General features: G+C 39.9%; 2 protein-coding genes across 2 annotated transcripts in view; one reads left to right on the top strand and one right to left on the bottom strand.

Annotated features, from left to right (window-relative positions):
* The window catches only part of LOC135106522 (mitochondrial carnitine/acylcarnitine carrier protein-like), a 16,338-nt gene extending 5,945 nt beyond the window's left edge, over positions 1-10,393 (top strand). The window contains 6 exon segments of the mRNA XM_064015635.1: positions 1,390-1,504; positions 2,126-2,172; positions 2,175-2,324; positions 6,664-6,784; positions 7,553-7,732; positions 8,010-10,393. Of these exon segments, the coding sequence (XP_063871705.1) occupies positions 1,390-1,504; positions 2,126-2,172; positions 2,175-2,324; positions 6,664-6,784; positions 7,553-7,732; positions 8,010-8,197 (801 nt within the window). The 3' untranslated portion in view covers positions 8,198-10,393.
* LOC135106528 (uncharacterized) lies at positions 9,377-12,960 on the bottom strand. The gene is made up of 4 exons (XM_064015654.1): positions 12,764-12,960; positions 11,729-11,905; positions 11,392-11,583; positions 9,377-11,237 (listed from the first exon to the last, which is right to left on the bottom strand). Exons 1-4 carry the CDS (start codon positions 12,821-12,823, stop codon positions 10,923-10,925), a joined length of 744 nt encoding a protein of 247 aa, XP_063871724.1. The 5' UTR covers positions 12,824-12,960; the 3' UTR covers positions 9,377-10,922.
* Positions 12,961-15,406: the final 2,446 nt, after the last annotated feature.

The raw sequence follows: 15,406 nt of genomic DNA, 5'->3' as shown, positions 1-15,406 counted from the left end.
CTAATCTAACTAAACCTAACCTATACCTTAACAGTAAATTTGATAAAAAAAAAAATAGTATCTCAGGAACAAACAATTTGTGATGGTAAAGATACACACCACTGTTATATGTGACCCAAGTACTTCACTGAGAACAATGTTTTTTGCCATGAGATAGGTGAATATATATAATAATACCAAGATCCATGTGTGTGTGTGTGTATATGTGTGTGTGTGTGTGTGTGTGTGTGTGTGTGTGTTTGTACCTAGTTGTAATGTGCTAGTTGTTGTACTATCCTGTCTTTGTATGCACACACTACTTCCTCATCCAGTCCATTTGATATATCTACTCTATGAGGAAAACTTTTTATTTTCATATTCCTTCTGTAACTACTTTTTTTTTTTTTTATCTTCCATCCATGTTCTCTCGCATCTCTCATGTCCCCACTTTATTAGGTCTTCTCTATTGAGCACCTCCATATTCTTCATGATTTTGTAAATTGCTATCAAGTCTCCTTTTTTCCCTTTGTTTCAGTGTTGTCAGTTTCAGTTTTGTAGTCTCTCTTTGTACAGCATTTCCGACAAGCTTGGAGCCAATTTTGTCGCTCCTCTTTGAATCCTTTGAAGTGTCCTGATGTTCCTTTTTGTACCTGGTGACTACACTGCTGCTTCATATTCCAATCATGGCCTTATCAGAGTGATGATCAGTTTACCATTTCTTCATCTCAGTCTCTCTGACAAATTTATTTTGTATGTTTCTCAGGTGACATGTCTGATATGAATGCTCCCAGATCTCCTTCCAACTTTGATTTCTCTATTATCTCTCCTCCAAGTTTATATTGCTCTGAAATGCACTGCTTGCTCTTTCCAAACTCCATTACACTGCATTTCTTGATGATGAATTCCATTTCCCACTTGCAGCTCCATTCCCAAATTTTTATCATCAAGGTCTTGTTGCAACTTTTTTTTTTTTTTTTTTTTTTTTTTTTTTTTTTTTTTTTTTTGTGTGTGTGTGTGTGTGTGTGTGTGTGTGTGTGTGTGTGTGTGTGTGTGTGTGTGTGTGTGTGTGTGTGTGTGCACCCTCCACCTGCAGCTGTCACTGTCAAGTATATACATTTGCACACCTCTTAGAGTGGTGGTGTGGGTGAAATTGGTGGGTGTTTAGAAGAAAGGTTGATTGCTTTTAATTAAAAATGAAGTATCATATTTCAGAGGCTATGGGATTCTGTAGTCTCAAGCATAGGAGTCTATTATCCTGTGCCTGATTTTATTTGTAAATTATTAATGTTAGTGTTAGAATTAGTAAAGTTTTAATTTTATTAGTTTTAGAGTCACTGTAAGTTTTAATATTGTTAGTGTTATAAAGAAATAGTACTAATACATGTCAACTTATTTAATCTATATTTTCAGGTGAGGCTGCAGACCCAGCCACTGCCAGCACCAGGACAAAAGCCTCTCTATGCCGGAACTTGGGACTGTGCCTTGAAGACCATTCGCAATGAAGGCTTCTTTGGCCTTTACAAAGGTGACTGGGAGGATTAGTGTCTGTAGACTGGAAAAAAATATCAGTTGGTAAAGTATACTATACTTTTAATGACACTTGGACTCCTATACAGCTTAATTTCTCTATCTTCCTGTAATGTCATTTAGATAAGTTGGTGATGTTTTAGACTAAGTAATTAAGGTAGAATCCATAAACTCACTCTCTCTCTCTCTCTCTCTCTCTCTCTCTCTCTCTCTCTCTCTCTCTCTCTCTCTCTCTCTCTCTCTCTCTCTCTCTCTCTCTCTCTCTCTCTCTCTCTCTCTCTCTCTCTCTCTCTCTCTCTCTCTCTCTCTCTCTCTCTCTCTCTCTCTCTCTCTCTTACTATGAAGGGAAGTTTGTATGTATAACACATCTGTTCTGTATCTAATGATAAAATTGTCAATTTTTTTGTTCTTGTAAAAGGAATGAATATAAAATAAGTATGAATGAAGAAATATTTGAACCCATTAAGGAAACATTGAAGGTTTAACAAATATTATAATATTTTTCCATAAGAAGATGTAAGCTATGAAATTCAATTGTCATTCAGTTATACAGTATTCATTCATTCCATGAGTGGATTAGTTGGTTTCACTAGTTTTACCTCTTGTCCTCCTTGTGTAGGTATGGCGGCACCCTTGGTGGGAGTCACACCTATTGTTTGCTGTTTGTTTTCTTGGGTTTTGGGATTGGAAAGAAGCTCCAGCAAACTACTCCTGACCAACAGCTCACTGCCGTCCAACTGTTCAATGCTGGCATGTTATCGGGAGTGTTCACTACTGCCATCATGACCCCTGGCGAGAGAATCAAGTGCCTGCTGCAGGTAAAGCTTGCTCTTTGATCAATTCAGTCTAATTGGTGGGAGACCAGGGTCAAATTAGCCAAAGACCAATTATTGAGCCCCATTTGTGTCTTGACTGCTGTGGTGTGGGAGTGAGGAAAGGAGGGAGGCAGGTTGGGTGTGCTTTTGTGTTCTGGCAGTCAAGATATAACATGGGTAGTCATAAATATCCTTTCTCTCCCATATTTATGGATGAGCACAAGTTTTTTCTTGCAGGTGATGCAGTTTAAAGAATTTTTTTAATCAAACTTACTTTTTAACAACTTGAAATATATTAAATTTAATTGAATTTACCCAAAATTTTCACTTAAGCACAGTCCAGTCCAACAGGTCATTCATACTGTGTGTACAGACAGCTCCTTACTTGATGAAGCATCCCTTCCTACTTATTTTTAGCTAGGGTGACATGTCAACTCAAGGGATTTTAATAAGTCAATCACAGGCCAGAAATAGTGACGTGTAAATTAAACCATGCCTCCTTTGTCAGTCCCACTCTATGTCCACCTCCCCATCCCCACTCCCTCCTTGTTTCTAGATTTCTCAAACCCCCCTCCCTATCACCTCATTCTAAGGCCCCCCCCCCTCTCTCTCTCTCTCTCTCTCTCTCTCTCTCTCTCTCTCTCTCTCTCTCTCTCTCTCTCTCTCTCTCTCTCTCTCTCTCTCTCTCTCTCTCTCTCTCTCTCTCTCTCTCTCTCTCTCTCTCTCTCTCTCTCTCTCTCTCTCTCTCTCTCTCTCTCTCTCTCTCTCTCTCTCTCTCTCTCTCTCTCTCTCTATATATATATATATATATATATATATGGTAATTGAGATTTCTTGATAGTTGTTAGAGTTGGGGGTTCACCAGAAAAGAAAAGCACCGCCTAGAAATTGAACCCGAGACCTTCCACTTGCCGGGCGGACATGCTACCCATTACAACATGGTTGCCTGCTGATGATAACCCTTGCAGAAGCAAAGACTAAAAATCATTATATTTACAATTAATTTTTAAAACTGTAATGGCAGGACAGCTTCTTGTACTTTCCATCTTTCCCTGACTCTCCTGTAACTAACCCATAAGCCCAAGAAAATGCTGCCCTCTCACCACCATCCTTCCCATGTTCCAAGCTCCATGCTGTGTGTGTGTGTGTGTGTGTGTGTGTGTGTGTGTGTGTGTGTGTGTGTGTGTGTGTGTGTGTGTGTGTGGTGTGGTGTGGTGGTGTCACGTGGTGGGGTGTCATGTGGTGCAGTATGGTGTGGTGTGGTGGTGTCCTGTGGTGTGGTATGGTGTGGTGGCATGGTGTTAACACTTCACTCCCACAAGCTTAACTGCCCTGTGTGTGTGTGTGTGTGTTTGTTGCCTATCAGAGACGAGTCACAAAGCTGTATAATTGGGGTTTAACCCTTAAACTGCCAGTCGGTGTGTGTGTGTGTGTGTGTGTGTGTGTGTGTGTGTGTGTGTGTGTGTGTGTGTGTGTGTTGTGTTGTGTTGTGTTGTGTTGTGTTGTATTCAGTTGTTTCTGTGTATGTATATAAGAATGTATGTATGTATGCATGCATATATGTACTCCTATGGCCCCCTACTTGAGGAAGCAGCATTCCTACTGTTATTTCTAGCTAAAGCTACAAGTCAACTCAAAGGGTTTTAACAGGTGAATATCATAAGCCAGAAGTCTCGAAGTATCAATTAAGCTACATCTCTATCAACCCCATTCCATGTTTGCCTCCCCATCCCTACTTCCTCCTTGTTTTTACATTTCTTACACCCCCTCCCTATCACCTCCATCTAAGCCCCCTCCCACTGCCCCCTCTCTCTCTCTCTCTCTCTCTCTCTCTCTCTCTCTCTCTCTCTCTCTCTCTCTCTCTCTCTCTCTCTCTCTCTCTCTCTCTCTCTCTCTCTCTCTCTCTCTCTCTCTCTCTCTCTCTCTCTCTCTCTCTCTCTCTCTCTCTCTCTCTCTGGTAATTAAGATTTCTTGGAAATAAAGACTAAAAATCCTGACATATACAATTAATTTGTTAAAAATGTAATGGCAAGACAACTTCTTGTATCTTTCATCTTTCCTTGGCTCTCCAGTAACTAATCTGTAAGCCCAAGGGAATTCTGCCCACACCACCACCCTTCCCGTGCTCCAAGCTGTGTGTGTGTGTGTGTGTGTGTGTGTGTGTGTGTGTGTGTGTGTGTGTGTGTGTGTGTGTGTGTGTGTGTGTGTGTGTGTGTATTTACCTAGTTGTATTGTATAGGGCATGAGCCAAAGCTCATTTTATTCTGTGTCCATAACCATGTTTATCCAGTTTCTCTTTAAACGTGTCCACTGTTTGCTGCAACCATCTCTTCCTTCAAATCATTCCAGGTGTGTAATAATAATAATAATAATAATAATAATAAATGGTTTATTCTTTAGGCAGTCAACAAACTGAAAATGTACAGTGGGGCTGGGGAAATACTTGACATTAATCCTAAAGGTAAGTCAAATCTAGAAGGGACTATTGATTGATGGCTCGCACCATGGTGGGAATCGCACTGAGTCTGTACCGGTCCGTGCGCGGCGCCTTCAGGGGCGTTATTTTGTTGTGGTGTCTGGTGGCACGGACCGGGTGAGGCGCGTCAGGCGGCAGCATGTTTCTGAGACGTGGATGATGCAGCAGTCCCCTTCCAAACTTCTCCAGAGCCTCTCGGTGCCTGGTGGATATTCTGGACAGACTCAGGGTGGTCAGGGCTTCTTCGTAGGTGGTGTATGCAGGGCCAAGGATGACCCTGCACGCCCTTTTCTGCTCACTCTCTAGCTGTAGCTGTGTGTGTGTGTGTGTGTGTGTGTGTGTGTGTGTGTGTGTGTGTGTGTGTGTGTGTGTGTGTGTGTGTGTGTGTGTGTGTGTGTGTGTGTGTGTGTGTGTGTGTGTGTGTGTGTGTGTGTGTGTGTGTGTTATATACTGTCCTGAATATGTGAGTTAAGAGAGAGAGAGAGAGAGAGAGAGAGAGAGAGAGAGAGAGAGAGAGAGAGAGAGAGAGGTGGGGGTGGGGTAGAGGGACAGGAAGGGGGAAGTGGCGAGGGAGTGGAAGAAGGCGACCTGAGATACATGTCAGAGGCAGCTCTAGCCAGTGACAGTTGCCATGAAAAAAGGATGACAGATATCACTTTTGTTAGAAATATAAGAAAACTGCTTCATCAAGCTTTTCGTCTCATCAACTCCTCTCCTCTAACTGACTGTCTTCAGCCTCTCTCTCACCGCCGCAATGTTGCATCTCTAGCTGTCTTCTACCGCTATTTTCATGCTAACTGCTCTTCTGATCTTGCTAACTGCATGCCTCCCCTCCTTCCGCGGCCTCGCTGCACAAGACTTTCTTCTTTCTCTCACTCCTATTCTGTCCACCTCTCTAACGCAAGAGTTAACCAGCATTCTCAATCATTCATCCCTTTCTCTGGTAAACTCTGGAACTTCTTGCCTGCTTCTGTATTTCCACCTTCCTATGACTTGAATTCCTTCAAGAGGGAGGTTTCAAGACACTTATCCACCAATTTTTGACCACTGCTTTGACCCTTTTAGGGACTGGCATTTCAGTGGGCATTTTTTTTTATTAGATTTTTGTTGCCCTTGGCCAGTATCCTTCCTACATAAAAAAAAAAAAAAAAAAAAAAAGTAGGGAGCTATCTGTACATATATAAGTATTGGGGAAACTTTTTCCTTTTTCTGCATTTTTATTGTTTTAACTTTCCAATTTAAAGTTAGGAATAGTGCAATTTGACTGGTCAAATTCCCTAATCTTAATTTTTTTTATTAATTTTTTTTACAGTTTCTGTTTACACAATGCCTGCAAATCCCTATATATCATGTAAAACGAGTCACCTGTGCACTTGTTTTCTTGCATAAAAAGATGCGTAAACCATAATTATTTTATTTGCTGACTTGAATTTGTTGTACTTTATTTGTTTTTACTCTGTAATTTTGAAAATTGTAATAGTTGTAGAATGATTGCATAATTTAATGATGTAAACCAAGTTTTTCTGTCTTGTGAGTTAAATAGAGAAATACAGATTTTTGTAAAGGAGGTGGAATGCTGGTAAGAAGGTAATACATCACTAATGTCTCTATTGAGTCAGCTCAGTTGAGAAAAGTGGAGCTAATTTTCATGTCTGGATAGAGTACAGTACAGTAAGATGCATATAGTTTGGGGTTTATTTTGGATTATGCAAATTAGTTGAAAATCTTGAAATTAGAAACAACATAACACTGGTGTGAATTTTATTGTTGATTTTTTTTCTTAGAATTAAATATTGGGAAAACTGCAAGTTGATTGAAGTGTTTTGCATAATACTTTATTTGCTCATGATTTCTTTCTTTGTGCAGGTTCAAGCTGCCAGTTCAGGGCCAAAGCTGTACAAGGGTCCTATTGATGTTGTGAAAGTGCTCTACAGGGAAGGAGGCATTCGCAGCATCTACAAGGGTACTTGTGCCACTCTTCTGAGAGGTATGTGTGTGTGTGTGTGTGTGTGTGTGTGTGTGTGTGTGTGTGTGTGTGTGTGTGTGTGTGTGTGTGTGTGTGTGTGTGTGTGTGTGTGTTGGGCACTCTATATTTGTGTGTATCTCTTATTCATGTATTAAAATGAATATTATACAGTGGTACCTTGACTTACGAGTTTAATTCGTTCTGTGACAGAGCTCGTAACTTAATTTGAGAGAGAGAGAGAGAGAGAGAGAGAGAGAGAGAGAGAGAGAGAGAGAGTGAGAGTGAGAGTGTGTGTGTGTGCACTGTGCCACTGGCACAGTTAAGGTCACCCACTGGCCATCACACAACCACACTTCATCTCTTTCTCTCTCTCTCACCCCATATATATATATATTTGTTATATCGAGTGTTTTCTGTAAGAAAAATGTATTTATAAATAAATGTTGTATAAAAACACCTGAAGTGAACAATTGAGATGAGGAATACTTGGCGATTGTTGTGATGCTTGCTGTGCCAGATACCAATGAGTGGCTGAGTATCTGAAGCTCGCTTGTATCTTGGATTTTGGCTCGCAACTCAAAGCAAAAAATTTTCCAAGTGACATCTCATATTTCAAAAAATTTGCAAGTTGGGGCACTTGTAAGTCATGGTACCGCTGTACTTCCTTTTCTCTTTGTGCGGATATTTGAACCTTAGTTCAAAGGATCAGTGTTGGTTTGTGCTAGACAACAAAGGGTGAATAAAGGGCAAGAGGATAATAAAAATACATGCCTTTTAACCCACTTGCAGATGTCCCTGCATCAGGGATGTACTTCATGTCATACGAGTGGCTGAAGCGTTCTATGGCACCAGCTGGTAAGGAGGGAGAACTGAGTCCCATCCGCACAGTGGTGGCTGGTGGCATTGCTGGGATGCTGAACTGGCTGGTGGCTATTGGCCCTGATGTCCTCAAGAGCAGATTGCAGACAGGTGAGTGACTAACACCTTCATTTTAGTATTGTATTTCCAACACTATCAAAAATAACTATTAGAAGATGAATTTAAGTTCATATTTTATCAGGCACAGTATGCATATTGTATTTATGCTGATGAAAATGAAAACTGAAAAATTAGTAAAAAATTAAAGGCAAGACATTTTCATGGAATGATTATTTGGTTCATGGATTGTAATTAGTATTTGTAGAATACGTGCAATGATAATTAAACTGACATAGAGATTGAAATTTAAGAGAAATTAATTTTCTAGCTCCTGAGGGCAAGTATCCAAATGGGATCCGAAGTGTGTTTGTGGAGATCATGAAGAATGAGGGTCCACAAGCCCTGTTTAAGGGTGCAACCCCTGTTATGATCCGAGCCTTCCCTGCTAATGCTGCCTGTTTCTTAGGATATGAGGTTGCTATTAAGTTCCTGAATATGATTGCTCCCAATTTGTAATTTAGACTGGCTATATTTTAATGTGTACAAACAGAATAGATCAATAACTAAGGTTATCCAGTGATGAACATTGATGTTACTGTGATATCTGTTTCGGTTAATCTGTTTGGGTGCCAATCATTTTCTGCTTCTTTATGTGGGGTGTTGGGGGTGATGGAGAGGGAGAGAGGGGGTGCTGTGACAGAATTATGGTAGTTTGTGCACAAGAAGCTATGTGATAGGAATGCCATTTGAGTCAATAGTGAGGCAGTGGCAGTCACACCATAGCTTCTCACCTGCCATAGGCACAAAAACAAGTTTGTTAGTGAAATATTAAGGATTAACACCTCCTATCCTATTACATTCATCATGTGGAGAAAAGTTGAGTAACTTTTGATGGTGATATTCTTTTAATTTAAAATAGCTGCTGAGCATTGTATACCTCAGAATTAATGAAGCTCATTTAATATGCTAATCTGAACTGATGCCCATTTCCCATAATTCCCGCAAGGATAAGCCATGACAGAAGTGTCCATGGATTTGTTATGTAAATATTAAATTAAATTTATCAATATTCTAAATGGGAATACAACAGATATTTGAAGGTGAACTTGTACACTTCTAATAAACCCTTAACATTTTTAACATGCATGTAAATATAAAGCCATGTACACATGTAGCTTCTTAATGCATTTGCAGATATAAGCAACTCAGGGATAGGCAGAAATTTTAATTTTCCATACTTTGTCATGCCATGTAGAAATGCAAGGGAGAAATAAAGAAAGAAAATATCTCTGCAAATGTAGAGGAAGCTACATTTCTTTCTACTGAGCAGCATTTTCTGCTGTTGTATTGAACAATTAATTGAAAGGGACACAGTGCTCAACAACCAACTGCAATGTGGTGTTGCACACTTAAGTTGTCTCTCCAAGCACTGCCCAATGTGAAACTGGTCCCTCCACCATATGCATTGTAGCCCCATCTTTTTTTTTTATATTTATTTTATTTTATTTTATTTATTTTTTTTATGAATAATTAGCTATAGGTCCAAAGGTCTGAGACATAAAATGATAAGTAAATAACATTAAAGCTGCAGGATAGTAGAGCCAGATGCAGTCTTCTGTGTTGATCAAACAATTCACATACTTCTCTCATTGCTACACAGAAGTCTTTTTCTCTTAATTTAGGTTTCTCATAGAATTTCTTGGGTATCATGCTTTTACTCATTAATACTGAAATCATAAACAGTGAATACTTCACTTGAATGAAACCATGAGATACAAAGAAATACAGGAAGATGCTGATACAACTAGCATTAACTGTGATTATACTACATACTAACAAGTTATGAGAAATCAGCAAAGCCTCAGCACATTTGATATCAAAATATAAATTCCCTCCAAGGTGATAACACTTCATTGTCTGTCCATTTTGTCACTTGGGACTTAACAGCCACAGAAGTGTACATTTAATATCTTTATATTCTATGTTGTGTTCATTGCTTTAACTCTGTACCTTATTCCTTCCTTTATTCTTATTGAATTCTGTGCAGTATTCCACATAAGCTCGTGCATAAATGGGGCTATACTGAAATGCTAATGCAAAGACATGAGAAAAGTAATTAGGATAAAACAGCCACGCAGGAATACTTCCAGTCACTTTTTCCCTCTTGATTTGAGTTTTGGATCTTAATTGTACATGTAAAAAAGTTACCTAATACAATATATTTCTCTAGAGAAGAACCTATCAATGCAATTAATATAAGTATTTTTTAGAGAGTGGAATAGGTAGGATTTCACATTTATTAAGGATGTTATATCATAGTTTACTGACTTTTTGTTTGTTTTAACAAAATTATTCAGACATTGACACAGATCTTGAGAACTACTTCAGTCAGCAGACTTAAGCAGAAATAAAGTTTCCTAATTATATACAGTACTAGGATATATCTATTTAATGTTATCAGAAATGAAAATCCATGAAAAGTTCTATAGCAAACATGGTAATGAGTGCCTTTAAATGTTTTGCTTGAGAGTTTGAGAACATGGTGTTAGTCGTCAGAGATCTGCTAGAATTCTTTAAAGGTCATGTTGCATTAACTAATACTCTTGAATGAAAATTGTAATGTTATGTAAAGAAAAATGTAATTATTGAAGTTGACAAACTTTACAGCTGAGGATTGTTTGGTAGAATCAATAAAAAGTAGGTCATGAAGTATAATTGGTTTATATTTTACCATTTCAGATCCTACCAGTCTAATCTACTACTGCTAATTTTTTCCCAGTGACTTGAATTTGTCCTTCCTTACCAGGTTAGTCATGAGTAAGCTCTGGGATTTGTATTGTATCTTTGATTTGGGTTAGTAGAGCAGTATTGCTCCTGTACCAGGAGAATCATAAATAAAATTCTCCTACAGAATGTCAGCTGAGTGTTTAAGGTAAGTATGAAAAATGTGAATAGATAAAAAAAAAAGTTACATAACCTATTGTTTGATGGTTATGGCTCCATTGTATGGTTATTGAGTGTTGAGGTGTCTGTTTCATGTTCCTGGAAGTGTTCCATTACACATCATCTGGTCATTATGTGGCACTTGGCATTGAAACAAATGAAACCACAGTTGCTGAGTGAATGGCAAGACTACTGCACATTGCATATGGCTAAAACATCTTGGATTCATCAACTCTTCTGCTCAGTGAAGTTTTGTTAAAGGAAGGCCTTACATATTATGGTGTGAAGGTGAGTGCCATCAACTTGGGTCTGCCAAGTGGTATGTGGCTCTTGGGCAGGATGCTGTGGCCTCCCAAGCTTCTCTTTCCTCTTGTATTGTGGCCATGTGGTGGACCTGGATGTGTGGGTTGGTGTGAAGTTGTGAGGACTGTCTGACCTGCTTCACCAGAGCTATAGTTATAAGGAGTTGAGCAATGATGAAGGAAAGCAGGGAGACAGGACGGCTTAGAAGGAAGCGAGGTGGCAGCAGGAGGCCAAGGAGGCAGTGGTCAAGAGTGAGCTGGAGGACAGCACTGACTGCCACAAGCAACAGTACACGGCGTGTGGTTTGGCGCTGTCGAAAGGAAATATATAAACATGTAAAGTCTTGCAAGAAGTGCAGTTTGTCTTATTTCTAAATTCTACTACTAGCTGTGTCTATGATAATATTTTATACTGAACATGCACATGAACCAACCCAGCAACAAAACCAGAAGAATGATACTCACTCGCATCCACACAAGTAGTGGATGTGAGGGTCTGTAGGTGAGGAGGCGTGGAGCCCACACCACCAGCAGGGAGATGAGTAAGGCAGCAAGAAGCACAGTGAGGCGTGTGATAAGAGGTGGCGTTGTCCCAAGGAAGACATACTCACCACACCATGCATCATACTGACACATCCAGGCAGGAACACGGCGGGCCTAGAAGGGATATGAGAAATGAGGTTTAGATAATAGATTGATGGAGGCAAGGATGCGTTAAGACTTTGTTGTGGGAGAGAGGGAGGGAAGGAAGAGTGGTTTAACTCGGCCTGGTAAGGGAGAGGAGTAGTGAAGAGTGACTTACTGCAGCCTGGGTGAGGGAGGGCACCATACACCACTTTCCATCTGTCACTGAGACTCTGCACATGTATGGTGACCGGAACTTGCCCACCAGCCATGCCTTGAACCATGCTTCCACTGTCTCCTGTAATGCACCCACTGCCCACAGCCGCCACACCCACACCCGGATGCTGCTGGTTCTCTGGATGGATGGATGGATGGATGGATGAAGGAATTGTGAGAGAAAAAAGAGATTCAATATTGTATGAGAATAGCAGATCATTGCTTCCTTGAAATGTGTAGTTCATAAGCAAGGGCACAGGCTAAGAATATTATAAACAGGTCAAATGTAGGATGCCTCATTTATTGTTTTGCTGAGAGCTCATGACTGACCCAGAATTGTTGGAATTTAGTCATATATAGGCAACATTCAGGTTGTTGATCTTGAATAATGCCAGTTTTATTTTCAAATTCATTCTCATTGGTGTGAAAATGTAAGACAGACATAGACATCTATTTATATACCAGACCAGCAATCCCACACCGGGTTGACAAGGCAGACCACAACACATTCACACCAATTGCCAGAACATTAGTGATGACTTCTTGAATTAGTACTTTTCTATTCATTGCAAAGGATTTAATTCATTATATGGATTTGTATTACTATGTGTTTTCCTTTAACAGACAAAGGCAGACATTTAATTCTTTCACTGTAGTATGCAATAATTCACAATCCTAAAAGCAATGCATGGAATCTTTATAAACATCCACAAGAAAGAAGGGGGATACAAAAAATTGATTTTGAAATTTCTAGTCAGTACAGTGTTTAGAGTTGTCTGTGGAACAATAAAAGATGTCTCAGAGTGGTCAGTAATTAATGAAAAATGGTTCAGATAGCAGTGAAAGGGTTAATGATACAAATTAATGTAAAGAATTAAATTGTTTGCACCTAGTGGGCAATCAAGCATTAGTTCATGAAGTAGGTAACTCATCACCAATTTTCTGCCATCTAGCACACTTGATTGACTGCCTTGCATTTGTGTCACTGCTTACTCACCTGCGGCATGGTAGTAAAGTATTCTTCAATAGTTATTCCAACATTCCTAACTGCATGCATATATAACTTTCTTTTACTGTATGCCTTCCGATTCAAGGCGCGAAAAGCAAGAGAGAATAAGGGAGGAGAGGGAGATAGGGAGAGAATGAGGGAGAGGGAGAAAGGGAGTATATAACCTGTGCCTATAGCTTCAGAACTGATTGGGGAGAGAAATTTACAAGACCTGGAGAGCTGTTTGCCTTATCTTATCATCTTAATCTAATGCCTGATATCAGTTATTTTATGTTCAAGTACAGTAGTAGTGATTGTGGTGGTGTTATCGGTAGTAGTAGTAGTAGTAGTAGTAGTAGTAAAAGAGAGAGAGAGAGAGAGAGAGTCCATGTGCTAATATGTGTGTGTGTGTGTGTGTGTGTGTGTGTGTGACGCCTCTGCCTGCCACCCAGCTTGCGTATGTGCGTGTGTTTGTCCCTCCCTCCCTCTCAGTTCGCTCTGTGTACTTAGGTGTGAATGACAGGGAGGAGCTGGGCCTGTTTTTTCCCCTCGTGGCGTCAGGAGAGGCTGTTTCTCGCATCAGCTGCCTCTACTCTTCACATTCACGGATTCTCTTTCTTGTCTAACCTCTTGGTGTCTGTCAAGGCTGCTTGCTGCTCCTCCCTTATTTGTGGAGGTCTGGAGGTCTTCATCGTGGGTATTTGTCTGTGTTTTTAGCCTATTTTTTGTTCCACCTCCCTTTTTTGTGGTTGCTAACGTATTATTTTTTAAAATTATTATTTTTGCCTGTTTGCATACATAAATAGTCTAGTTTATAATCATTTTTTTCTTTTTGTATTTTCTGATCCCTTGTCTAGGAATAATGCTGAGTGAATAATTAATTACCCAGGGAATGCATATGAGAGTTAGAAGTTATATGTACCATAAGTATTTTAATAATATTCAACCACGGTTTTTAAGTGTCACATCCCTAATTGTTGGTTTATTGGGTAGCCTTTCGCTTGCTAATCAGAGCATGACACTTGTAACTTCATTTTGAGTAACCCAAAACGATTTTACTGATTAAAAGTAATTAGACCACAACCACTATTATAACTTTTTTACTGTAAGCGGTAGCCTGTCTTTCGAAATTGTACCGTAATTTTAAACTAGGCTATTGTATCAAAAATAGAAAAAAATAAAAAAAAAGACGAAAAGGTGTGAAATACAACATTATTTTTTCTTACTGTCAATGGTATTCAAAACTATACTGTAAATTTGAATTAGGTCATTTTATTAACTTGAAGAAGGCGTAGGGTCAAAGGTTAAAAGCTTAATTCAGTTCAGACACGCAGTAACTGCAGCCTCGAGTAGAATCTTAGCTTGGTGCTTAAAACCCATTCAATTTACTCGAACACACCCTGTGGTCAAGGCTGGGTGAGTAATGGGTGTCCTTCAGGGTGTGGAGTGGGTGACATCAGCAGGCCTCCAGGATCCTGTGTCGTTCCTTGCCTTGGGAGATCTCTGTCTCTTAAAATTGATGGGGCCTTGTGTATTTTTTTTGAGAAAGTGTCTATTTTCGCCACTCCTACCCACGCACTTCTGTCTGTCACTCCTATTTACGCTCAGTCTGTCTGGCTCTCCTTCCCTACTCTACTAACACACTTGTTTTCTTTATTCTTCCCTCCCCAGTTATGTATTTTCCCTCCATCTCCTTTCTTGATTCTTTCAATGTCTCACCCGCTTTCTCTCCCTCCCTTTCTTTCAAACGCTCCTCCTTTCTTGCCTTCGCAGTCACGTGACCTCCCTCCATCCTCTCCTTGCCGTTTGTCCCTTTTCTTTGTTATGCATGTCTTACTTCCTTTCCCTCCCTTTTTTTTTTTACTTCCTTTTGTTCTCTTTTTGTCCTTTTATAGCTCTCTCTCTCTCTCTCTCTCTCTCTCTCTCTCTCTCTCTCTCTCTCTCTCTCTCTCTCTCTCTCTCTCTCTCTCTCTCTCTCTCTCTCTCTCGCTTTACACGCATTTAACTAATCTCCATTCATCTCTCTTTCTTTCATGCCCTCTATATTCCATTTTCCATGATCCAGTACATTTAATTCCTCATTCGGTAATTTCTCCCATATTTGTACTAACATAACACTTCTCACCCTATAAAACTCCATCTCTGTACATTTCCCTTCCCTCCTTCACTTCTTCCGCAAGGACACTGCAACTCACGCCCTTGACTGTGGCACTCGGCTCAGGCCACATCTGCCAATGCTGCTACTGCGGGCGGCGCTATCTAGGCCATCAGAGGAATGCTAAAGACTCGATCTTCACAACAACCCTGCAATTATGTGTCGCGTACGGCCTGTCTCATCTTGTCTGTCCTTCTCTCTCTCTCTCTCTCTCTCTCTCTCTCTCTCTCTCTCTCTCTCTCTCTCTCTCTCTCTAGTGTGTCTATTGTTTTTCTGATGGTTATATATTTAAGTTTTCGTGTTTTTATTTTTTATTTGACATATTTACAATAGTAGCTCGCTATTGTCTTACAGTTAATGATGATGATGATGATGACAATGTTGTTGTTGTTGTTGTTGTTGTTGTTGTTGTTGTTGCTTCTTCTTCTTCTTATTATTATTATTATTATTGCTACTACTACTACTACTACTACTACTACTGCTTGTGCTGCTGCCAC

The sequence above is a fragment of the Scylla paramamosain genome, chromosome 13, assembly GCF_035594125.1.
Source record: "Scylla paramamosain isolate STU-SP2022 chromosome 13, ASM3559412v1, whole genome shotgun sequence".
NCBI classification, from domain to species: Eukaryota; Metazoa; Arthropoda; class Malacostraca; order Decapoda; family Portunidae; genus Scylla; species Scylla paramamosain.
Note: the sequence above shows the minus strand (reverse complement) of the source record. Positions and strands in the feature narration are given on the sequence as shown.

Coding starts and splice junctions, on each gene's coding strand:
- LOC135106528 (XM_064015654.1), bottom strand. CDS start 12,823: ATGCATGCAGTTAGGAATGTTGGAATAACTATTGAAGAATACTTTACT. Junction 11,906..12,763: donor ACTTTACTACCATGCCGCAG/GTGAGTAAGCAG, acceptor CCATCCATCCAG/AGAACCAGCAGCATCCGGGT. Junction 11,584..11,728: donor CCTCCCTCACCCAGGCTGCA/GTAAGTCACTCT, acceptor TATCCCTTCTAG/GCCCGCCGTGTTCCTGCCTG.